Here is a 26,641-nt window from a genome sequence, read left to right as displayed (position 1 = left end):
TTTCCTTACATCCAATCAGGTTGGATCTGTGTAGGAACAGCAGGAAAGCACAAGACTTAGAGAGCAGAGACTTGGGAAGTCATGCCGAGTGGACTCTGGTGGATACCAAGGAGATTTGATATGAAAGTAAAGACCTAATTAGCACCCTCTTCTTGACATGATACATTTTCTGGATAGTGGCCAGAAGCAAAGCTACAAAACTGCTTTCTTTCAAATGATCCAGTTTAATGTAATGGTGATGCTGTTTTTGCAAAAGTGAAACATTGATATGGGTTTAAAAATAGAAAAATATATAGTATTTGTGAGGTTGGGGATTTTTTTACTTGTTGGCCTAGTTTTATTTTTGAACATGCTGAGTCATTGTTATCTTTTCATTTAACTATGACCCATTATTATAATGTACTTATCAATAAAGATGTGCCATCCAAAATAATAAGAATGTATTGAAAAGCTGCACAGCTCTTGCTGCTAAGCTGTTTTGAGTTGATAGCACCAAATCAAGACTTTTACTTTATATGAGTATATTTCTACCTGCTAAGATCTGGGTTTTATCTGGTGGGAAGAGCACAAGGGTCTATGGGGATGGTACACGGGTGAATTGGTGATGGGAATTTCACGGGGACTATAACTGAGATGAGAAAGCATATATTGTAAAAAAAAAAAAAAATGAAGAACGATGTAAAAATTATTTTTAAAAAGAATTCAATATATTAATTAAAATAATACTATAAAAACAAAAAAAAATCTGGGGTTTTTGAAGGAATAGGTCAATTCTCCTAACTCTTTTCTCTTTCCAAACCTCCACAAAGGCCTTAATGTACGTGGCTTTTTCAGCACAATTTATTGGCACGCAGTTTTCACTTGCTTGGATGCTTGAGTTTTGTAATCTTTCTTCATAAGCCCAAGAAATGAAAGTCATAACTATATTCCTCTTCTGCAATGATTTTCATTCTGTGAAATCAGAATCTCAATTTGCAAAATGACTTCTGACTCTAAAGCCTTATCCTATGACAATGCTTTCAATTGCTGAAGAGAAAATTTGTCCTTACAACATGAGTATGATGGTAATTATAAGTCAACTGTTGTCATTTTGACAACACCAACCTTAAATTCATCCAGAAAGGCTTAGTAACACGTTAAAAGTTCAATGCTGTCACTTCAAGACAGGGATCACTTGGTACCAATGTTCTTGTCAATACAACGCAGAAACTGCATGACAGAGGCTGGTTTTGAGTGTGAGTGGATCATCCACATGATTGAGGATGTGGTTACAATAGCTCTTTCAAGACCATCAGCTTTTCAGAATATAACATTTTCAAGAAGGCTGTCTTTGAGGAAAAAAATTTTAATTCTCCTAGAATTCTCCCATCTACAGATATCAATGTGTGATAAACACTAATCACTGTCATCTTCTTCATTGTTCCGGAAAGGAAATGAACTAAGAGAGAGGGGAGACAACTGACTCAAGGGCACACAGCTGCTTCAGGATGTGTCTAGATCTCAAACCCAGTGCCTTTCCCTCTCCACCCAGCTTTATCTCTGTATGATTTTGGTTCTTGTACTCCATGAAGCAAGTTTAGTATCAGTTGGTTCAGATATACATAATGATAATCTAAAGGATACCTAGTAAATCCTTATTTCATTTTTTAAAAGCTATATATTTCCTATGTCTTTGCTATAGGGAGACTTGTAGTTCCAAGTTAACACTATCAATTCACGAAGGGTAATTTTGTTTCTAAGCCGCAACTAGAGCTCCCTCTAATGGTTATTTATTTGGACAGCGAATTCTTGGGAAAATGAGAATCTGCCTGTTCTTTTAGAACTGAGGCCCTGTTATTACTATCATCATCATCATCATCATCATCATCATTATTATTATTTAATGAATTCTTATTTCCCTTTGTAACTAGAACATTTACATTCTATTCAGTCTATAAATTCTAGGAAAGTATGCTATTCCACCTCTGAAAATTGTTCAGTCACAGAATCAATTGATTTATAATTGAGTGGAAGGGCTAGCATTTGTGCAAGATGATTCTAGGTTCCCTGATTTTTATTGAATTCATTTCTCAGTCTACAGCATAATCAGATTCTGTTGGTGCTCTGGTAAAGCACTGAAACAAATTTGATAAATGCTGTTGACTAAACACATTCTCTTTGTACCCCAGCAAGCTGTCAACTGACGATGAATTCAACTGGCAAGTAGCAATATGAATTATCTTGATTTTTTCCTTCAATTTGATATAAACTTGCAACACACTTTTGACTGGGAATGATAACTTCATTTAAGCTTTCTTAGGATCATTCAGGAAAGCACTGAGGGATATCATGTTCAGATTTCAACCCAATTTTACTCTCTCCAACTGTCTTGGAGATTATTCAATAGCAACAAACAAAATTTCCATTCATTTTTCAAATATTATACAATATTCCATTCTGTGAATTTCTAATAAGTAGACAAGTTTCGTTAATGAAATTCAAATCAAGAAATCTTTATTCAAGTCTGAAGGTAGAAAGAAATACATTAGTGATGAATAATATTTGAAGTCAAAATAGAAAGACCATGAATTGCACAAAATGGTTACAAATATACTGGTTTTTATTTGCTCTTTCTTCATGAAGAACATCAATAAGTAGTCCCAAGCAAGCAGAGATGCCATCCTTGAATTTATATATGCATACATAGCCAAAGCTCTCTTTTCTTTGTCATCCCCTTAATCCCATTCAGTTTCCACACAGTATCCCCAACATATGCCCCATGGTGTTTCTGACTTCTGGCCCAGCAGGCCTGCACCACTACCCTCTTTGGGCAAAGTCGTTTCCCCCTAGTTGCATATATTTGGGACCCTCTTAGCATTTGCTGGTGTAAATCTGTTGTTACTTGGTTTTCTTCCAGTTTTGTGTAAACCATAATATGTGTCTAAGATGCAGGTTTTAAAAAGAGCCAGATGTTATGACCTTTCTTCACTTATTTTATTGTATGTTTAGTTCTTAACAGACATCAGCTGCCATAATAGTAACCTGTTTTCCCATTCAATTTTTATACTTTTGGTTGTGTTTAGTAAAAGTATGTTTTTCTTCAACTGTTTATGCCCAGATTTACCCCTTATCATTCTATTTTCCGCTCCTTCATTTATTTCCTTGTCTTTCCTACATTTAAAATTTCGGTAGAAAGAATTCAGTTAAAATTTACATTTTATGGCATATTTTTCCTTTATTTATCTTTCTCCTTTTACTTTTCAATTATCTTGAACAGTCTCCGGCATTAACATGCCCTTCTCTCGCACCCCCACCCCAGCTCCATAGTACACATTCAATTTTCTATCCATAAGTGTCCATTTAACATTCTATGACATCTATTAAACTTTCCCCCTTGTGGTGAGGCCTAGTGAGTTCTCCTACAGGTGGAGTTGCTTCTGATTTACCATCTGAGATGCACAGCCAAGAGGTAATAAAAATAGTACAGAAAGAGGATGTAGATCCCCTTACTATGCAAAGGGAATTATTATTGGATAAATGACCATAAATCACAAGGTATTACTTGCAATGGTTGCCATGTCCCGGCTAGTTAATAAAACGCAGCGTGATTTTCAGGAGATGTCCCTACCCACTGTGGAACTGCTATTGGCAATTCTTAGGAATGATTGTCATTTATTTCTGAGGAGATAAGAGAAACAGCTCTTAAAGGGCATCACCGGAAGTCCTGACTCTCTCCAATCTACTTGCACCCTTTCCAGCAAATAAAACCACATTTCACAAAGATCTCTGGAATATTGATAACATCCTCTTATATATCCCTACTGACTGCGTTCTGTTAGAGGTCCATCTCCTTCTATAAAAATATAGCAACTTGCATTTTCAAAATGCATAGACCTCACTTAATTTGTGTTAATCAATATATGGGTATCCCCAGCTCTTTAAAAGTTCACATTATGCCACTTGACTTTCACACAAGGCCTACATTAATACCTGTTTTCACTAATTGATTGAAATCCAAACAGCATTTTACTATTACGACAAAAAGCAGAGTGGAAATATCATCAGCATTAGTTTTGTAGCAGCTATTCTAGAAGCAGCACCAACCCCAAGCAGCGAGAGTGGCCCCAGACAAGCTCTTTCCCCTGGAAGTGCTTTTCTACAGGCTGTGTCTTTATAATATCATTCCTGCTTCTTCTATATGTTAATGTATTTTAGGTTTGCTGTATGTTACTTAGTACGATTTGGTAGGTTGATTCTGGGGCCTGAGAATTCTCGAAAGATTTTCCATATGAATGAATGGTACTTGCTTCTTTACATTTTCCCATTTTGGCTTATGAAAGAGTTCACACGGGGTCTTGCTGGTGGCACAGCAGTTGAATGCTGGGCTGCGAAGCTGTCTGCAGCCTCTGCAGCGCCGGTTTGATCCCCAGACGGCCGGTGAGGGTCCCTCATGGTGCGCAGACCTCTCCTGCTGCGCCCGCTGCTCCCCTCAGCAGTGTGTTTCGTCAGTCTGCCTGTTCTGCTCCCCACTCTGGCTCTGGGATTCTCTCACCCTCCCCCGCTTCTGACTGTACCCAGTGCTTGTATAAAATAAATAAATAAATCTTTTTTAAAAAAAAAGTTCACAGGAACATATAGGAAATTGTTCATAGGAACACCCCACCTTCAAATAGCAGGGACACCCGTACAGCCTCTTCGGTAAACCATTTCGGAAATCAGGTGTTTTTTACAGGCAATTTTGCTTTATATTTAGTGTCTTTATATTTAGTATCTTTATCTCTGATGCCCACATGCAATCTTACTTTCTTTCAACACCTAGAATTTGCAAACTCATCCTGATTATTTTTCCCCTGAATGAGGGCATTTGTTCCTGTCACTAAAAGATAGTTTTAGAAGCCATAGGCTGTAATTCTACAAATAAGCTTGTTCCACATCCTTGCTGGAATATAACAGGATTGTAGCAAAAATATCCATCAGCATAAATTACTATGGGAGAAGAACAGAAAAGGCCTGACGTTTAAAAAATATCTATGAATTCTTATTTGTATTTCCAACTAGCCTCTACTTTTTAATTTCAGATAAACATCAATTAGTTTTTAATATAGATATATCCCATGCAATATTTAGTAAATACTTATACTAAAAAAATTATTCATTATTTATTTTCTTTGATTGTATTATTTTTCTTGCAATTCACTTTTATTTTAATGAGGTTTTTTTCTTTCCTTTTTTTAATAGAATAGTTTGCTTATCCACTTTTTCAATTTTTGAACATTTTTCTGGTTTTCCTTTAATGTTAATAAAAACAGATCTATATATTTTTTATGCTTCATTATAATATGGGTCTATGTTTCAGTGTTGCCCCCCAAAATTCATAAGGTTGTCCATCTTTTCCTCTATCTTGACCCTCAACTTAGATGTCCTAAAACTGACTTCACGGTATGCAGTTCTCCTGGTTTCTTTGATCAGTATCCTCTTAGCTCCCATATCTGAAAGGGATCCCCCACCTCCATCTAGGGGAATATCAAAGAAACTAAGAATTCAGTATACTCAGTGTAATACATAGATACTTGTTTGCAAAATAATAATAATAATAATAATAAAATAGATAATATAGAAAAATACCTTTTATCAAAGTGTCCAAAGAAATCCTCTGTCAACTTGCTCCATTTGAGCACCTCAATTTGAATTTATTTTATTTCCCTTTGGATATTTTTGTTCTCTAGAATTTTTTTATATTTCTGAAGTAGCATTTTTAGTACACACACACACACACATACACACACAACGGTTTCACATGAGCCAACAGATACATGCAGTGGCAGTGGCATGTACCAACTCACAAGAGTCAATTATGCCCATCTCCCAATTCTGCTTTCAGTGACATCACATGCATAGCTTGAAATCAGCCATAGTGCAAGCTCTTATACCCTGAAAACTGGCAAACATTATAAATCTGGACTTTCAGAGAACCAGTTGTTATTTTCCAGGACAACTGGGTACACACCTCAGTTTTTCTAATACCAATCAAAATGTCAGGCATAAAATCAATTAATATCTAGAATTATCAGGGTAATATACCAACTGTGAAGGTTGAGAATTTCCACTTTAGAAGCTTATATAACATCTTTTGGGGCTTTTGTGTAATTTCTGCAATATTCACTAAGTAAAGTAATGTTCCCCCAGAATCAAGCCTTAAAAGAAAAAAATGCAATTGAATTATAGCACATTTTAGTTAGGATAGGTACGTTATCTTTAGTTATCCACATGTTTCAAGTAATTCCCAGATATTGTTGATCCATTCCCAGAAGCTTTTATTTCCACAACAGACAAACATAGAGAATTCAGTAATTTCTAGTTATTAACATTTCTGTGCTAATACCCAATTTTTTTAACATAAATTAACACACATTATACTGTCTCCTCTCCAATTCTGCAGTCTAGCAACTGAGCATCTTCTGGATCCCATGGAGAGTATACTCCATGGGATACTCTAAGGATGGGTCTGTCTTTGACAAAATCTAAAGATGATTGAGGGATATGAAGTTTCCTTATGGGGGCTGAGTGGGACCCACTGCTAATTGCTCTTCCTGGTGGTCCCTGATATGCCACCCCTGCTGTTGTTCCCAGGAGCATAATGACCTCAACTGTCCCACTGCTGGAAACTGTGGTCAAGATTCTCACTCTGTTGTTCATTTAGCACCTGAATTTAGGCAGGAGAAACATTTCTACCAAAGGCTCTGTGTAGTTCAATGCCCCTGCCTTTTTATTGCCACTTCCGCAGAAAGCCATGGCTTCTGCAAGTGAGGAAACAAGCACCTTCTGCCCTTGCCTCGCTAGCTGCCTTGGGAGAGAGCTGGGCCTGAATGGCTTTCTGAGCTACAGCTCATCTGCATCTACCACTTTTGCTCCCTGCTCTCTGGTTTCCCCTCACACCCCAACCACCCACTTTGAGCAGGACATTCCTCAGGCATTACCCCATATTCTCACTTGCCTCTTAAACTCGGCCAGTTCAGGGACACAGGGTTGTGTCTTTGGTGCTGCTCAGGCACCTGCCTGTGCTTGGCCACCCCAGCTCCCAGCACACGTCTGCTCCAGACACCCTCTCTCCTTTACTCTAGGTTGCCTCTACCAAGTTAACACTGTCCATCTTACATCCTCCACATTCTACAACATTCTGTTATCTTCTGTGTTTTCCTACCTATCACTAAAGGGAGGTTGGGAGGGAGGGGGGTACACTGACTCATCCACCTTTTCCCCATGTCAGAAACCAGCAAAACTGACTGAGCAGGTGTTTTGTTTTCTAAGATTTGTAACTTTGGAGGGACCCCTGGCTGATCACTGGTCTCCCACTTCACTCTGGCTAATATTGCTAACCATTTCTACAGAGCATTTAATTTCTGTTGTTTCTTAAAGCCAGGAATCATTTCACATCCTTTTGATTTCTAAAACGATAGATAGTTTTTGGATAGCCTTTTATTTTATAGTCATTTTTAAAACTATATTGTATTACAGAGAGAGTGTGAGAGCTGATGGTTTCTGCTTATCGGGCAATTACAGTATGGTGAGTTGTTAAATTTTATGCTGAGGGTATCATATTGCATTTATCATCTACTATTCACTTTTTATATTCCTCATTTTGTTTTCCAAATTTATCTACCTGCTGTAGGTATATCTGATTCACTTGTTCTAATTGTTATTTAGAATTTTATTTATGAATATTCCATTACTGATTCACTTTTCTATTGGTAGACATTATGACTAATGTCTTTCTCTTTCTATTTTTGATGGGAAACAATGTTTCGCTGAACAGATTTATGTGAATCTCCTTTTTCTATGAATGCAAAGTTTCTCTAGGATGGGTGCCTAAAATTATAATTGCTTGGTCATCGATTATACAATATGCTTTGCTAGTATCCCCAGAGGTGTTATATAGTTTATAAATTCTCATCAGAGGCTTATGAGAGTTTTCCCTATATTCTTGCCTGATAACTTTTAATTTTGCCATAATAATAATTTTGCTGGTTGTACAATATCCCTGAGGAAAGATATATGTCTTCAAATTGAAGAAACTCGAGTCCTGAGCAAAATAAATAAAAATAAATCATACTTAGTGGCACTATAGTGAAACTTAGAACACCAAAAACAAACAGAAAAATCTTAAAAGCTGCCAAAAGAAAATATAATTTACTTACAATGGAAGGACACAGAGACAGAAGGCAGATTTCTCCTTGGCAATTACAGAGGTCAGAAGACAATGGGGTGGTATCTTCACAATGCTGCTGGGAAAAGAAACCCGAAGCTGGAGTTGTATTTTATTTTCCAAGGGGTTATATCTGTGCATCCTGGGTTGACCTCCCCTACCTTCTTCAGAAATAGCTACTGCTCCCTGACCAAAGGGGTGGGCATGGGTCTAAAGCTAAGCAAACCCTACAACTGCAAGCCCTCTGGTCACATGATTGGTCCAAGGAGTGATCATATAAGCAAAGAGCTCTGAAGGCTGTCAGCCTGCAGGCTTCACGCATTGGAGATGCAGCCTCTTTGTCTTGTCCACTAGCTTGTAAGGTCCTGACAGGAAGCTTTCCAGAAATAGAGACAGAGCGAGAATTTAAGAGGCTCGAGTCAGGGTTCATTTGTTCAGTGAACAAAGGTGTGGGAATGGTAGGGGTCAGGGCAGGTTAGGTGTCTAGACTGGAAAGGTTTAGCCCAACCACCATGACAGATGAGAGGTTACAGAAAAAGCAATCATTGGACGCAAAGGTTCTCTAGGATGGGTGCCTAAAATTATAATTGCTTGGTCATCAATTATACAATATGGATGAAAGCATGGTCCACCCAGGATGGGCTTTGATAGGCACCAGCTGTCAACAACTTTGTAGTTCAGGAAATAGAGCGACTCCATTTGTAGCCACACTGCCCCTCCCCCTGACGCACACAGGCACAGGAGCCATATGGATCTGAATGTCCTTGTGGTGTATATCTTATGTTCTTTTTATTCAAACTAAAAACAGCATAGTTCATTTAAATCACAGCATTCCAGACTGTGTGAGAACATCACTATATATCATTGTTCTAAATCAGTTATATCCCAGTGGGAGTCTAACAGGTTCAGAAAACAGAGCTGCCTTAAGAAGTAGCTTGATAGAGCTTTGTAGGGTGATATATGTGCACTAAAGCTTGTTCATTTTCACAAATTTTATTTCAAAAGCCAGAAGAGAGGGGGAACAGGAATGACATGCCAACCAAACCTCTACTTGGGTAAGGAACAGCACAACATTCAACCATACCAGGAGCCCCATACCTCTACCTCTGTTATCTGCATATGATTTTGAGAGAATGGAGGGCACATTTCTCTCTTCTCTTCTGGAGTAGCAGAAGGAAAGAAGCAAAAAACAAAAGAGAATCAATCTCTCTCTCTTTCTCTCTCTCTCCCTCTCTCTCTCTCTCTCTCACACACACACACACACACACACACACACACACACACACACACACACACACACACACACACACACACGGTGCTAAATGCTCCCAGATCTTTTTTTGAACTCCTAAGATTCCCTTATGGGACCCCAAGAGCTGAATGAAGGGAAACTTATACCAGAAGAAAAATAAAGGCTCACATGAGAAACTGGATTCAAGCACTTGGCTAAGGACTTGAGATAATACAAGTAGTAGCAAATTAGAATTAAATGAAAGCAAACTACAGGGGTAGATCCAGCAATGACATGGTCATCCTAACACAGGAGAGCATCCCTGTGAGGCACAGTGGCACCTTGGCACCAGACCATGAGGGGAGTAAAGAAAACTGGGATTTGAGAGACCTGGAGCCAGAATGCTCCCGGCTGGGGGTCAACATCCCTCCAGGGGCCATTCTTGATCACCCATCCATGGGACCCGCATGAGTCAAAGTAGTGCTGGTCTGGGCTGAATCTCAACAGTGTTACAGAGCTAGAGAAGGCAGGGAAGATGGTGTGAAGCCCAGAGCAATAAAAATACAAATCAAGGGGCCTTCCTGGTGATGCAAGGGGTTAAGATGAAGCCTATGAAGCTACCTGCAGCTACCATGGCAGGAGTTCGATCCCCAGCCAGGGAGCAACCCACATGGTGCAGCAGACCTCTTCTGACTCTCCCGCTGCTCCCCTCAGCAGTGTGTTTCAGTCAGTCTGTCTGTTCTGTTCCCCACTCTGTCTCTGGTGAATCCTCTCACCCACCCCCTACCCTGCTGGCCTACACCCCAGCTCTTGTATGCATAAATAAATCTTTAAAAAAGAAAAAATAAAAATAAAAACTAAAAGACAGTAGTAGTGCTGCTAGAAATCTAAAAACTGAGATTTTTGTGACTTTCGGATATAGAAAAACAGATGAGAGAAGAAAAGAGAAAGAAGGCAGGCAGGGGCTGGAAGGAGAGGAAGGGGTGGTGCTTGGAGAGGGATACCCGGGAGCCCAGGGTCTGTCCTCAGCTGCCCCCTCCTCTCCCACCCCCACCTAAGGACACGGCGAGCAACTCAGGCAACGCGCTAAGTCTCAGAAAGAACGAACAGCTTAAAAAAAAAATAGTGGCGTTGAAGTTCTGAATAAATATGCCTCATTTGGAACTGCTTGATCTTTGCATCAAGAGAAAAAGTCACAGAGAAGAAAGTGGACAGGATCATTTTTAAAATAAAGAGTTGTTGGCAGATGACCACAGTCGGAAGATGGAAAGTGAGGGAAGTCAGATGACTCCCCACATTAACAAGAGTTGAAGAAAACAGACACCATTCACATTCCGGAAATAATGAGGTGTCAGCAAGGCATCAGCTGGATGAAAAAAGTTGGGGAAATGATTCCTTTTTTACTACTTGCAACCAAAGCTCTAGTTGAAAATAAATGCAAAATCTTGCAGCTGGCAGTAGAGATCTTAACCATCTCCCTCAGCAGAAAACGAGGACTGACTCAGAAAGCTTACAAGGCAGAAGACAAAGGACAGAACCTGTCAGCTGCAGGAGAGGCTGTTCACGGAGAATTCAAGAAATGGAGGGTAAATTACAGTGAAAATAGTTTATGTAAAAAATCTGTTGGATCACCTTGCAAAAAAAACCTGAATGTGGATTTTTTTCTTTCTAATCCATCAAAAAGTCTTGTACAGAAAAGAAAGAAGCTGCCTTCCTGAGTCAAAACTGCAGAGAGCAAACCCAAAGACTGGCATACTTTAGAGATCTCAGAAATAACACAAAGACCTACTGAATAACTCCTGTCAGTAAGAGCGCCTGGGTGCTGGACTGGCTCTCCCGGGGTGCACCAGGGCTCTCTCCTCCGGCCTGTGATATGTCTCACTTTCTTGCTATAAACAAGGCATGCCTAGAATTTAATGAGTTGTGAGTTGGCTTCCTACCTGGGTAAAGGGACAGAGGAGAGATCAGGGATAATTTTACTCGGATCTGCATGCAAACATGATTTAATTGCTGAAAAACTGCCAGAATGTCCAGTCACCCCCACACCCTCTGAATGACAGACTCCCTGACTCTCTTTGATGGTGAACACAATAGGGTTAGCTTGATACCATCGTTAATCAAACAGGTTTGCCTGGAAGTAAACAGCCGGCTGTGCATGGACCACCGCCTGCCCATGCATGGACCACCACCTGCCTGAGGGACTATTTTCAGTGACTGATAATATATTTGCCTCTGATTTGGACCCTTTATTCATTAACAAAAGTGTCCCAAAATGCTTTTAGTTTCTGCACTGAGGCTGATTTGGCTTATAATGATGCTGAAAAGCTCCTACTTTTGTAAGGAGTATCTCTCATTAACTGACCACAGACAGTTCTTCCACTGCCATGAGCTACCTTCTCAAACATGGATCCAGACATCCTTTTTCCTGGAGACTTTGCATCTCCTGGCTAGATGAACCCTTAGAAATTTAGACTCTCTTGAATAAAAAGCTACTTTCTTTCTGCACCCTAATGACATTATTTCTACAAAATACCACTTTGAGGTTCTAGGAAGTTGTTGCTGAGTCACTCCAGATAACACCACTGGGTCCAACAGGCTTCTAGCCTCTAAGTAAGACCTGGGATGAAGTGATTTCTTTATAATCCTCTCCACCATGCTCATACCTCTGACCCCCAATCTTCTACTTCATGGAGAAAACTAAAGCCACAGACAGGAACGACCTCTGAAAATCCACCAGAAATTCCATTTTCCTTTTCCCCTTCCCCATTTTCCAATGACCATGGACCCCTGTTCTGCTTCTGGTAGCCTGCGTCTCAGATTCTATCCCCCTGTCCATATCCCTGCCACCTCCTCAGTTCTTGGCTCCAACCTCCTTGCTTATATACATGCTCTGCTGCCTCCTTCCCCACAACATGCTTTTCAAGTGCCTCTTGAGTTCCTGGGGTCCTCCAGTCATTGTCCTCCCTTGTGCCCCCCTCATGGCCAAGCTTAGTTGAGAGAGTTGCAGCCACATTCACAAATTCCTGTTCCTCACCCGCATTGTCTCCAGGGAGAGAGCCATGCAAGGTCACCTACAGTTTTTGCTAAATACAATATATAACTTTGACATTTCAAAAGTACCTTAACTTTTGAAAATTTATTCCTATTAAAAAACAAACAAACATCCAGGTAGTCAACAAGCATTTATTGAGTTCTGGCTAGTGTGGAGCATTAAGGCTGGAACAGTAAATAAGTGTTGTCAATCATGGTGGTTACCCAAGACAGAGCAGTAGTAAACAAGTAAATATATGAACAAGATAATTCAAGAGGGTAATAAGTGCTATGGAGACAAATGAAACTATAGTGATGGGATAAGGAGTAACTATGGAAACCACACTTAATTTCCCAGGGAAGCGTCTCTGAGATGATATTTAAGCTGAAGGCAACTGTGCAAAGGTCTTGGGCCAGAGAATCATAAGCAGAACAAACAGCAAACTCTGAGTAATATGACAATGTAGCATTTGCATGTACAAAAGGAGAGACCAGAAAGCAAGCAAGAACATGGTGTTGCTGGGTATGGAAATGGCTTCTGAGTCACCATGGGCAGGACCCAGCCCAGAGGAACAGTGAGCCTCGTGTCCTCATGGCTGGGGTGTACCTCCTCCCTTCTACTGGCCTCTTAAATAGAAATGTGTCGGAGGGATGACGAGCATGGAGAAAGGATCTATTACCTGTATCTTTCACCTTCCAATCCCATCTTTAGGAGCCAGTAAACAAATCAGCCAAACCTGGACTTGAAACAAGCTGGGATGGTTTCTAGAATGGACCTAGCTAGAGCCTGAAGCAAGACAGATCCTGTCCAGCTCCACACAGCTGCGTGGGGGAAATGCCCAGCAGTGATCCCTTCAAGGCCTCTGCTGGGCATACAGTGGAGCTCTAAGTCAAGGCAAGGCCCCTGAGGGAGTATGTTCCCTTGTGATCAGCTTCAGTGCTCTCTGGACACAGAACCAACACCAGACTTGGAAGGGCACCCCAGTACTTGTGCCTGGGAGAGAAAATGAGAGCCCAGAGATACTCTCCCAGAGCCAAGCCCCTGCCCACACACAGATGCGCCGTGCTTGGTGTTTGCTCTCACCCAGACCCGAACCAGGAAGAAATTCACAAACCCCTGTGTGAGATGGACACAGGGATCTGGGAAGTGGGAAGGAGCTACTTCCTCGTGTCTTTGCTCCCAGCTTCTGGAAGAGCACGCTGGCTACATCTGAAGTTTGGATTTACACCTCTTCCCTCCCTGGGAATTTCCTTGCCTCTCCGAATCATTTGGGAGCCTAGTCTCTTACTGAGAAAAGACTTGGATCTTCCTGGAACCCACTGTGCCTCTGATCGTGGACTAGTACAGGGGACTGGTGATGGGGGTCAAACAGAAACCCAGTGGCACAGGGGAAGAGAGAAACTCAGGTGGAGGATTAATTACAAAGAAGAAGGTCAAAGAGCAAAAGTCACACTCAGCAACAGAATGGCGAGTACAGAAGGAACAGAGTTTTGGAGGACAGCACAGGGGCTGGCACCTGAGTTATTCTGGTCCAAAGACCCCCAGGCCCACGTACATCCTGAGGGTGAAGGAACTGCAGGTGAGATCAAAGAGCTGAGTACTGAGCTCTGGAGCCCAGAGGGCTCTACTAGGACCTGCCAGTGGAACACAACACACAAGCCCCCTCTCACCTCCAGGCATGCTGCCCGGCAGCACCTGTGCCAAGGGGACTGTGGGCATCGGCAGTTGCTGCAATCATGGGTGTCTCTCCCTGCATGATATTTGAAGCCAGATAATTTGTCCAAGGTCACATGGGTCAAGAAGCGGAGTCCAGGAGCTGAGGCCGTCCATTCACTTGAAAGTCTTCGGTCACTTCTTTTTTGGAGTGGGCTTGATCCTCCTTTTCAATCTGGTTCACAAAGAGAAACATACAAATGCACAACAATGATAAGTGATGGTCTCTCTCTTCCCTCAGTAATATAATCATGAATCTGTATACCACCTCTTCAGGTTATTATTCTTCTGGAAAATTGAGCCTTAGAATTCATTTTTAATTTCTTAATTCTGGTAGTATCTGGCCAAACAGTATATTTTTCCTGACCTGAGTCTAGAAAAAATATTGTTCATAAGTTCCTCTATTTTTATTTATAGTAATTATTTCTTTCATGTTGAATCATTAGAGGTAATTTTAAAACACAAAAAAAAAAGCAGAAAGGAAATTGAAGTGCCATCCCACGCCTCAAAAAATCTAGTTTTAGGGCCTCCCCGGTGGCCCAGCGGTTGAGCACTGGGTTGCGAAGCTGCCCGCAGCCTCTGCAGTGCTGGTTCAATCCCTGGCTGCTCCCCGGCCACCGGAGGAGGGTCCCACATGGCGCGCAGACCTCTCCTGCCGCCCGCTGCTCCCCTCAGCAGTGTACTTCAGTCCTTCTGCCTGCTCTGCTCCCCACTCTGGCTCTGGTGAATTCTCTCACCCTCCCGCACTTCCGACTGTACCCAGTGCTTGTATAAATAAATAAATAAATAAATAAATAAATAAATAAATCTTTAAAAAAAAATCTAGTTTTACTGCCCATCAACATAAAAATGGAAACTTGCACACGCAGAGAGAGAACATATGCTCTGTGACCATATTGACATGTTCCCATGTTGATGGGGGACAGACTATGTTCAAAAGGAAGTGAACAACACCCAGGAAAGACATCATAAACATGTGGCCCCAGGCAACCATTGCTTGCAAGCTTTTTCTCCAATTAAGGGGTTACATTGTATTAACTGTAATTTATGTGATCATCTTTTTTTTTAATGTTGTATTCATGGTTTCAGTATGGTGAAAGTCCTCCCCTAACTGATATACAAACTCAACACAATCCCATTCAAACTGTAGCCAGGTTATAGTGTAGAAATTGATACAGTGATGCTAAAATTTCTATTGAAAAGTAGAGAAGATAAAATAGGCAAAAACAATTTTTTAATGAAGAACAATGGTGACAAGCTCACACTAAATGATTTCAATAATTTCAACACTTACTATAAGGCTGCAATAATCAAGTATTGTATTGGTGAAAGGGAAGATCCATAAATGAATAGAACAGGATGGAAAGTCCAGCAATAAACTTACACATTATAACCAACCGATTTTTGACAAAATTGCCTAAGTAATTTGGTGGAGAATATTTCAAGATATGATGCTGGAGCAATTGAATATTCATATGCAAGAAAATTGAACCTCACACCATTTATAAAAATTATTGAAGATAGTGTAAATAATATAATGTACAGCTAAAATTTTAAGTCTAGAGGAAAACTAGAAATTCTTACATACAACACAAAAATCCTATAAAGGAAAATAAAATGATAAATTGGACTTTGTCAACATCTGTAACTGATTCTTCACAGACACTGTTAAGAAAATGAGAATGCAGGCCATAGGCTGGGGGAAATATTTGCAAAGCATATATTTGATAAAGGACTTGTTTCCAGATTTTTATTTTTTTACAGATAGGTTTATTTATATAGAGAATCCCAAGGAATTCACAAATCACACAATTTCGTAGAACTACAATAGTAAATGAGCTAAGTATAGTTAGTTACAGGACACATTGAATGCTTCTGTTCTAGAGATAGCTATGTGAGCTATTGCAACTGGAGTAAACTTTGTACTATTTTGTAAAACTGCATGTGAATCTGTAAGTATCTCCAAAAAGGAATCAATCAATCAATTCATACTAATGACTACACATACTAATTATTCATACTATATTTTTAAGCCTTCAAAACACAATAAGAAAATAACAACCTATTTCTTAAAAATGGGCAGAAGACTGAACACACACTTCCCCAATAAATATCTTTGGTGTAAGATACTACTATATACCTATTAGAATGGATAACATTTTAAAAGCTGATAATACCAAATGCTGACAAAAACACAGAGCATCTCCTGTTGCTGCTGGGAGTATAAAATAGTACAACCACTTTGGAAAACAATTTAGTAGTTTCTTACACATGCAAACATATACCATATGTCCCAGCAATATCAGTCCTAGTTATTTACCCAAGAGAAAACTTATGCTCACATAAATGTTTATAAAAAACTTTATTATATTCACCAAAATCTGATAACAACCTAAATATCTTTCAATTGGCAATTGGAAAACAGTGATAGGTATATCCATACGGTAGAATACTACTCAGCAGTAAAAATGATTCATGCGACAACATGGTTCAATCTCAAATGTATTATACTAAGTGGAAAAAGTCAGACTTAAAAGGGTACATGCTCCGTTTACACAGCATTCTCAATAAGACAAAATGGCAGGAACAGAAAACAGATCAGTGGTTGTTAGGGACCTGGAGGTTGACTGCAAAAAAGAAACATAAGGGAAATTTTGAGGGCAATGAAAATATTCTGTCTTGATTGTGGTGGTTAGTTACACTACTATGTACATAAGACTATTTGATGAAAAGTTTAAATTTTACTGCATGCAAATTACATATCAACAATTCTATGTGTGGGTATGTGCATGTGTGTGCATGTGGTGTGTTATACACACATACATGGTGCTTTTCAGGGTCATGGGTAGTCCTTCATCCGAGTGAAAATCCCTCAATACTGACTGCCCAAAAGAAGAGAGTGCTCAGTGATTTGAGGAGTATAATCCTGCTTATTCCAACTACTGCTGCCCTGCTGCGTGTGTTTCTCCAGTGATGCTCAACTGCCTGGAAATAAACAGTGAAAGCAGATGGCTGGATTCATCCAAATTTCAAGTTTTCCCAATGAGACATATTCAGAGAGTAGGGGAACATAGGGCTTATTGAAAGGGATAAAAATGGTTGGGCCTGGCTTCTCATTTGGAACTGGAAGAAAGGAAGGACCTAGATGGATGGAGACAGAAAAGCTGCAGAGGTGGGGGAACTGGAGGTACCTGCAAAGTGTAAGAACAGTTGCAGAGGAGACACTTGGCAAAGCAGGCTGGAGGAAAAGCAGTCAATGGAGAATTGAATGATTCACTGGTGATTTCAGAGATGGCAGTTTGTTGCCTGCCTAAGAACGATCGTGTTTACATGCAGCTCCGTGGAACAGAGCTCGGCCAGCCCTCAGCACCCCTTGCAGACTGGTCTCCGGGATTCCAAACCTATCTTAACCTTCTCAAATCTCCAGCTCTCTCACCCTCTGCATCTGACTTCCCTTCATCTTAATGTTCACTACTGGGTCTCTCGCTGCTTTGCAAAACCAAGCAGCCTCTCAGGCGTCCATCAAAGAAAGGCCAGTTGTTCGGCTTTTACTATGAAGGCCCCTTCTTCTATCCGCTATCTCCATTCACTCTCACCTCTGCACCCCTTCCCACTGGCTCTTCATGTGCTCTGAGATATAGTTTCTTAAAAATCCTGACAGGATCTATGGGAGGCAAGGTTGGAAGTTTGGATGGTTCTGAGGTTTCCAACATGAGTGATTAAATGGGATAGTAGCGCTATTTGCTGAGGCAGCAGTCAAGAGGGCGAGCAAGTCTCCATGGGGAGGGAGTCAAGTGGAGACAAGTCACATTGGCTGCGTGCAAGTAGATCCTCCTTGCAAACAGGCCCCATGTGAGTTTAATGTCAGGGTTGGAGTAAAGTTTGAAAGTCATCAGCACAGTTGAAACCACGTGTTCATGCCAGGTCCCTAGCTCCAGGTAGGGGACAATGACTAAGAGGCAACCACGGCCTGGGGCAGTACCTCCTCTCAGAGCCACTGAGGGAGTCAAAATTCTCCAGTGCTAGGCTAGCTCTTGAGTTTAGAGGAATAAAACCAGCAAGGCTGGGTCCAGACAAATCTGCGGCTAAGTTGACATTTGCTTTCGCCATTTTCCACCTCCCCCTATACCCTGCTTGTACTCCAGCCCTCCAAACAGCCACCGTGCAACTCACTGCAGATGTGGCTTGAAGTCACCAGCATAGATAACAGGCCTCTCAGACATCCCTTTCCTCTGTTCTGCACATTTCCTAACCACCTCCATGTATCAGAACTTACCTGTCCCCGGGTGCCTTTACTCGGGTCCCCTGGGAAGGCCTGAATTAGTGACTAGGTAACCTAGTGTACAAATTCCTGCTATAGATTCAGTGACTGACAGTCTGTTACTTCCTTTACAAATCAGCCTCCCCTGGTCTTCCCCTCTTTTCAATGCTTTCGCTTTTGGAGCCATAAATGTGGCACCTTCTACATTTCTCTGCTATGCTTCACAGATAATGTGAATTATTTCTTTATGGATCATTTATGTCAGTGTTTCTCAAAATGTGGTCTGTGCACCACCTGTGCCACTATTCTAGGGGAGAAGGTGTTGCCTGTTGAAAATGCAGATCCCCAGAGCTCACTGGTGACACAAGGAATTAGCTACACTGACAGTCTCTTGAACATGCTCCCCAGTTGATTCTACTGTGTACTAAACCTGGGAGCCTCATCTGACATGCGCACACAGTAATGTATATGCTAAGCAGGTGCTGGTATCAGAGTGGTTATGAGAACCTCAAATACAATTAACACCCGTTATTAACTCAGAAGACAGATTCATTTCAAGTATTAAAAGGACTAAATGTTCGTCTGTCATGTGTGTTTGGGTGTGTGTTTCTAGAGAATATATAAGCAATCTCTACACTCTTTACTTGAGTTTGCTGTGAACCTAAAACTGCTCTAAAAAATAAAATCTATTAAAAACTGGCCTAAGATGAGAAATGAACGTAGGGCCTCTCTAGCTCACCTTTTCTCTCCATTTACCCTCTACACATTCTAGTCTAACCTGCCCCAAATTCTTGAGGCAGAGACAATAACTCCCTGCTCCAGGGCTCTATAGCACAATGTACGCAGTGATTATGACAATATTGGGGTATTTGTAACCTACCCTGCAATCCATTCTCTTGTTGGTCATAGGGGATCACGAGCAACTGGGCTTGTTCACCCCAATATTCTCTTTCCATTCCCCTAGCATGGTCTATGGAACTCTAAAGGCATGCAGTAAAGTTTGTTGAATGACTGAATAAGCATGACTGATCTTGATTCTGAGATTAACATCAGCTGAAGAATATTAGGAGCATGATGGGCAAAATGACTGAACCTCTCCTTTTATACATACACATACATATTCTTAAGAGTCTCTATTCCTTCTTCCTCTGAGGCAAAGGAATCAAGGGTCTCATTTATCTAATTTGCAGCTGTAGCGGATAATCTGAATTGGTAAATTAATCACTTTCAGCCCACTAGCTAAAGGAAGGAATGGATACTGCCATCTGAAGCCTTGCACCAACTGTGTCTATGAGGAAAACAGAAGCCACACTACTTATTTCAAACAAAGGGGATTTAATGCAGGGGATTGATTACAAAGGTTTGTTTGGTAAGGTCCATCAAGATAACCCAGATATTAGTAAACACAGGAAGGAGCTACTAACCTTAGGGCTGGGGGGGAACAAAAGGGAAGAGATGGTGTTACCAGAACCTAGGAGCTTTGATGGGAGACCCCCCACGGCTGGTGCCTGGCCCTCTTTGGGGGCTGCTGCGCTGCGGTTGCTTGGCCTTCTGAGGGGGCCGCTGCTTGGCTGGCGGTGGTCGGGCCTCTGGGCGGGGACGTGGCTGACGCTCAGACCTCGGAGGGGTCCGTGGCTGACGCTCAGACCTCGGAGGGGTCCGTGGAGGGGACCGTGGCTTGGCTGGTGCTCTGACCACCGCGGGGGGTGCAGCTGGCTGGAGCTTGGGCCTCTGAGGGGACGTTGCACGGCGGCTGGTGCTGAGAGGGCCAAAAGAAGCTGGAGACTGGAGCCGTGGCTCTTCTCTGTGCTTAAGGGATGCTGACAGGAGCTGGAAACAGGAAGGCAGGCCCTGCTCCCCCTCCCACCTTCCAATCTCCCTCCAGTATCTTGCAGTGACTGAACCTAACAGGCAGCTGACTGGTAAGGGTGTGGGAAAACTTCACAGAGAAGAGTAGGAAGACGGGGGCTCGGAGCTGAGAGATGACAGGCCAATGCCCTGCCCAGCAAACCACTTACCTGGTCTTCTGGCAGGCGCAGCAGATCCAGTCTTCTTCCTTCTTCTGGTAGAAGCAGCCGCTCTTACAGATGCTGTATTTCCGATCCACAATCTCGCGTTTGGAGTTGAGGAATGTGAAGGGGGGGCAGCAGTGTATGCTGAAGTGCTCAGAAAACTTCTGGTTCTTGGAGAGTCTGGGACCCTCCTTAACCGTTTTCTGACTCATCTCACTGGAATCCATCCATGCAGGGAAAGGTAAAGACACACAACATCCTGTCAGGTGAGGGAACTTTCCACTCCAGAAGGCCATTTCCTGTTACTCCCATAGTCTAAATTAACATTAACACCAACAGCCTGAATCACGATCAATTTCCTACTCAAATATATGGGAAGGAATTAAATTAAGGATTTATTCATTTTTGTGTGTGTCATTAAATCATATTTACGGAAGATGGACCCTTTTTCCTTGTTTTAGGATCCATTTAAGATATGAAAAATATTACAAAACCAAATATTATTTGGCAAAATAAGATTCCAGATTCAGGAAAGAGTTTTTCTCTGAAAAGCAAATAATAGTTTGTTGTTAAAACCACGAACACTATTCATATGATGAAATACTACACAGCAGTGAAAAATAACAAACTATTGCTATATCACCAGGCTTTAATCTCACAAATAATGGTGAGTGAAAGAAGTCAGACACAAAGGAATACAAGGTACATTATTCAGTTTATATGAGGATCAAAAACAGGCAAAACTGGTCTACAGGGGCCTCCCTGGTGGCACAAGGGGTTGCAAGCACAGCACTGTGAAGCTATCTGCAGCCATTGCAGCATGAGTTCAATCGCTAGCCAGGGAGATACCCACATGGCACAGCAGACCTCTCCTGTGTTGCCCACTGCTCCCCTCAGCCGTGTATTTCAGTCAATCCGCGTGCTCTGTTCCCCACTCTGTCTCTGGTGAATCCTCTCACCCCCCCACACCTCTGGCCTGTACCCCAGCTCCTGTATGCATAAATAAATAAATCTTAAAAAAAAACTGATCTACAGTTTTAGAAATCAGAACATAGTTATGCTTAGAGAAGGTGGGGTCTGACTAAGTAGGGACATGGGAGATCCTGCTGGAGACTAAAAATGTCCTGGATCTTGATCTGGGAGACAATTATACAATTACACAGGCATATAAGCATATAAAATTTCAGTGAGCTGTACACTTTATTTTTGTTCATTTTACTCTCTATCTCAGTTAAAGAACAAGGCAGAGAGAGAAAGGGATGAGGAGATATAGGGGGATGGAGGAAAAAAAGAAGGTGAACTAAAGAGAAATTTGAAATTTGAGAAAATTCCAAAAGGGGGATAAGAAAAACTTACTTATTAACAACTTCCTTTCTAGGAGTGTGGTAGATGTAGCAATAGTCCTACTTCACAATCCAAAGTACTGAAGCACACTGGGGACTTAAATGACTGTTAATCAAGAAAGGGCAACACATTTATGTGGGTGACAGGCATACACTGGCATACACTGCACATTGAGAATGCCCTAATTTCAACAAACTAAAGGTCAAGAGGGAGATCTGGATGTTCAATAGGAGCTTACAGAACAGCATGATAATTAACCAAAAGAGGTATATACAAGGTTCAAGGAAAGTGAAAAAGAATGGATTATTTTCCAGTCAAAAAATGGGCAGAAGAGCTAAAAAAAAAAAAAACTTCTCCAAAGAAGAAATGCAAATGGCCAACAGGCATATGAAGAAATGTTCAGCATCATTTGTAATCAAGGAAATGCAAATCAAAACTACAATGAGATACCATCTTATGCCAGTGAGAATGGCACATATTAAAAAAACTAGCAACAACAAATGTTGGCGAGGATGTTGAGAAAAAGGAACTCTCCTGCACTGCTGGTGGGAGTGCAAACTGGTCCAACCACTATGGAGAGCTGTGTGGAGATTTCTGGACCTACTAAACATAGAGCTTCCATATGATCCAGCAATTCCACTCCTAGGTATTTACCCAAAGGACACAGAAACATCAATTCCAAAGAACACCTGCACCCCTATGTTTATAGCAGCACTGTTTACAATAGCTAAGCTTTGGAAACAACCCAAATGCCCAAAAATAGATGACTGGATCAAGAAGATGTGGTACATATACACCATGGAATATTACTCAGCATTCAAAAAAGAGAAACACATGGAGTTTGCAGCAACATGGATGGAGCTGGAAGGGATCATGCTCAGCGAAATAAGCCAGAAAGAAAAAGAAAAATACCGGACGGTCTCACTCCTAGCAGGAGTTTAGAAAACCTAAATAAGGGACCAGGAAAAAGACTAATTATAATAAAGTAAAAATCAAAATCAACAAGTACCTATAAACCAGAGACACACCACCGAGAGGATAGGGGGAGGAGGAGGAATTAGGGTCAAAATAAGGAGGGTGGGGAATATAACCAAGATGAAAATGCGTACATTGTGCAAAAATGAAAAATGATGTAAAAAATATATAAAATAAAATATATAAAAACAGAAAAAAGTATAGCAAAAAAAAGAATGGATTCTTTGAAGATAAAACAGATGATCTGGGTTTTAAGAGTGAATACACTAAAAACAATTATGTTCAGGGTCTCAGACATGAATAGAATGAAAGGACTGGCTGGGAATGGGGTTATTGTAAAGATCTTTTGCTGGAAATATCCAAATGTGGTGTCATGAAGCACTAGTCTAGGAATCATGAAGAGGCCAAGCAAAAGCCCTGTGAAGAGTGGCGGTCAATTTTTATACTGAGATCATTTTGAAGTTTTTAGCTCTTACTTTTATGAGCATCAACAGAAGTAGAAAGAGGTTGAAGAGATATGTTCTCTATACACTGCTACTCATACACTAACGAGATGAGGAAACACAACAGGCCACTGGTCAGCTGGAAGCTACAAAAGTTTGCACACAAAGCTGGCCGCATGCTGTTGGCAAACTTTGGGTAACTTACGTCCCATGCAAAGTAATACAATGAAATGTTCCAGAGCTAACCTGCACGTCATTTCTTTAGGCTCCAGCATGTGTGGATGATGGTACACAACTCTCCACAGGTAACTTAACCCTCCTCTCTGAGGAACAGGAGGAGGCACCAGTTCTATTCCCAGCCAGCCAGGGAGATTCCCACATGGTGTGGCAGACCTCTCCTGTCTTGCCCTCTGCTCCCCTCAGCAGGGAACAGGAGCCCAGGTACATCACCCAGACTGGAGTGGAGACTAGGAATGGGCCTAATGATGGGGTAAGACTGCATAGATCAGGGTTTTTATGGAGTTCAGAGACATCACACCAATATGGCAGTCAAGACCCCATAGAGCCAGAAGCACATTCTGAGAGGATTTTGAAAAGAATATGACCCACAGGTGCTTCCTCAGTTCTGGCCCCGCCCCCACCAGTCCTTTCAGAACCTATATTCAATATTGAAAGTTAGGAAACTTGGATTAATAAAAATAATAAAAATTCCTAAATTCTTATCCCATAGTTCACCATTTGTACAATATTTGAACTTTTTTTTCCTTTAAGTGTAAATACATGCTTAATAAAAAGTAGAGGCATACATTACATACTTTTCAAATTGACATACTTAGAAAATCATTAATGTTTTTAAGTTTTACAGCTATAACAGTTACAATGTCATAGTCATATGTTATGACATATTATAAATATTATAATATACTAGTATAATATTCACTTATGGCTTTTAAATTCTATGATAAATTTATAGTCACAGGCCCTTTTATAGTTTATACAGGTTTGCTCACTATCCATGGAAAGTGATTACAGTTCTAGAGTCCAGGCCAGAAACTGTGGCTCCATGTTCATCTTTTTGCATGAGAGACAAACTTCTATTTATTTAAGCCATTAAATATAAGCAATCAAAGATAATTACAAATTAGGAGCTCAGTTTCCCATCTACAAGAGGGTGTCTTAGTCTGGGCTACTATAACAAAATATCATAAACTGGGCAACCCATAAACAGAGAAATTTATTGCTCACAGTTCTATTGGCTGGAAAGTTCAAGATCAGATACAGGCAGATTCTGTGTCTGGTGAAGGACCACATGCTGGGTCATATAGAGCAAATGAGCAATGGAGTTCTATGGTCTTTTTTTATAAGGATGGTGATGCCAATCTTGAGGTCTCCACCCTTATGGCCTGATCACCTCCCCAAAAATGGTCCACCCTCAAATAATCATCACAATGGAGATAAATATAAACATATGAATTTAGGGGGATAGAAGCTTTCAGGCCATAACAGAGGAGAGTAAAAGATAATTAAAATATGCTTAACTCAGATATCCTTTGAAAGTATTAAATAACAGGTATTACCTAACATAGTAGGTAAAGAACCTACTTAATGCAAATAACTTGCTCAATAAATTCCATTTCCTGGAACTCAAAACCACGATGAGATAGCCCCCAAGTATCTACCCAAAGAATGTAAAAATGTTAATTTGAAGAAATATATGCACTTTTATGAGAGCAATAAAATTCCTTTAACTTTCATTCTATGAGAGGACACAGAAATAAAATATAGTTTCCATAGTAATATAGGAATATGGATGAAAAAATAGTAAATGAAATTTTATTACTGGTAAAGATGGGGAACAGGGGAGAGACTGGTAGAAATTCTCAAATTTAATTTCTGCATAATCCTCCAGAACAGGAGATGGTCTTTCAAGAAACTGCCAGAACAGAAATAAGAAAGCGGTCAAGCTTCTTGCAATATAGATTGGAGAAGGGCTGGAGTGGAAGCAAGAATACCAGTGAGAGAGGACAGGGACTTCAACAAGGGAGGAGGTGGTCTTGGAGGCAAAACTAATAAGACTTGAGGATGGATTGGATGTGGAATTCATTAGAAAGATACAGCAAGTATGACTGTCAAACTTGAACAAATGTCCAATGGAGCAATGTGCTGAGGTGGGATAAACTGCAGGAGAGGAGAGTGAGGACATTATACTTACTCTGCAGATACAACTGAGCACCTACTACATGCCTATGAGAATCTTATGTACTGATAATACCACACAGTGGACTGTCTGTACTGGAAGCATTGGTATATGCCTCCAAATTGCTCAGGGTCAGAGTATGGAATGAACAGTGGTGAACAATACATGCAAACAGAATGTGTGGACAGGAAAGAGAGGACAAGCAGAACTTCTGCAGGAGAAACTAGGTTAGCTGATAAATCATTGTGCTCAAGTAGGACAGATTTAGAGATGGGGGTTCAGTTTTAGGCATGTTCACTTTGAGAAATTTTGAGACCTCTAAGTGGTTATAAAAGGAAGTGATTGACCATCTGGGTCAGGAGTTAGACAAAGAAAGAGATAGATGGTAGGTGAGTAGGTGAGAGGTAGGTAGGTGAGTAGATAGATAGATAGATCAATAAAGTATTGTTGACATATAGATGAGATTTACAGTCAAGGGGACATAAAATACCCAGGAAGAAAGGGAGCATGGGAAAAAAAAGTTTAAACAACTGGGAAGAAATTTAATCACAGTGGAAAGAATACTGAGATACTAGAAATAAAGTGAAAATTAAAATGTCTTAATTATTGTAGGAAAGGATTCGATACCAATTCATGATAAATACTCTTAGCATTGTAGGAAGGGAAGAGAATTGTTTAAAAAAAAAAAAAAACTAGTACCAAACTATCTATGCCAGCTTACTGTTGATGAAATCTTAGAAATATTTTCTTCCAAATCACAGCCCCAAGAAGGATGTTATTGCTGCCACTCAATACAGCACTTAAAATCCTATCAGTACCAAAAAATAACTGAGACTCTAAAAACTATTAGAACTAAAGGAAAGTTCAGCACAATTTCTGAAGTCAGAGTCAGTGCACCAAAATTAAAATCATTTCTACAGATCATGAAGCTCCAATTAGAAAATGTGAAATAAAAGAAGTCACTCACACTGACCATAAAACCAAAGGATAGCTACAGGTAAAAATAATTTGATAATTATAATCTGATAATTAAAGACCTTTATGATGAAAATTGAAAAAAAAATGAAATCTGCAAAATATTCACTAGTCTCAGTATGCTGAATATCTTTAAGAAATCTGTAAATTTAATGCAATTCCAATAAATACCAGATACTCTTTTAATTGGCAAGATAAGCATATAGTCCTTATGGAAGTATAAAAGACAAGTCAAGGCAACTTTGAATAAAAATAGTGTCTTGTCCTACCAAGAAGC

The 26,641-nt window shown here is 40.6% G+C and overlaps 1 protein-coding gene across 3 annotated transcripts in view; it reads right to left on the bottom strand.

Moving 5' to 3' along the window:
* Positions 1 to 7,756: 7,756 nt before the first annotated feature.
* MOBP (myelin associated oligodendrocyte basic protein) overlaps positions 7,757 to 26,641 on the bottom strand; it is a 53,347-nt gene continuing 34,462 nt past the window's right edge. Inside the window, exons 4-7 of one of the 3 annotated variants that reach the window (XR_008551078.1) lie at positions 20,437 to 20,646; positions 14,115 to 14,332; positions 8,175 to 8,258; positions 7,757 to 8,059 (exon numbers count right to left, since the gene is read on the bottom strand). Coding sequence is in view for 1 of the 3 variants with exons in the window: in XM_054693237.1 (XP_054549212.1) it covers positions 19,880 to 20,177; positions 20,437 to 20,642 (504 nt within the window). In the remaining 2 variants the exon portion in view is untranslated. Of the gene's footprint in view, positions 8,060 to 8,174; positions 8,262 to 14,114; positions 14,333 to 19,753; positions 20,178 to 20,436; positions 20,647 to 26,641 lie in introns of those variants that run through there. The other 2 variants (XR_008551082.1, XM_054693237.1) reach the window with 2 other exon arrangements.

Source organism: Talpa occidentalis, unplaced genomic scaffold, assembly GCF_014898055.3.
Source record: "Talpa occidentalis isolate TD23 unplaced genomic scaffold, MPIMG_talOcc4v2.1 talOcc4.10, whole genome shotgun sequence".
In the NCBI taxonomy this organism is placed as follows: Eukaryota; Metazoa; Chordata; class Mammalia; order Eulipotyphla; family Talpidae; genus Talpa; species Talpa occidentalis.
Note: the sequence above shows the minus strand (reverse complement) of the source record. Positions and strands in the feature narration are given on the sequence as shown.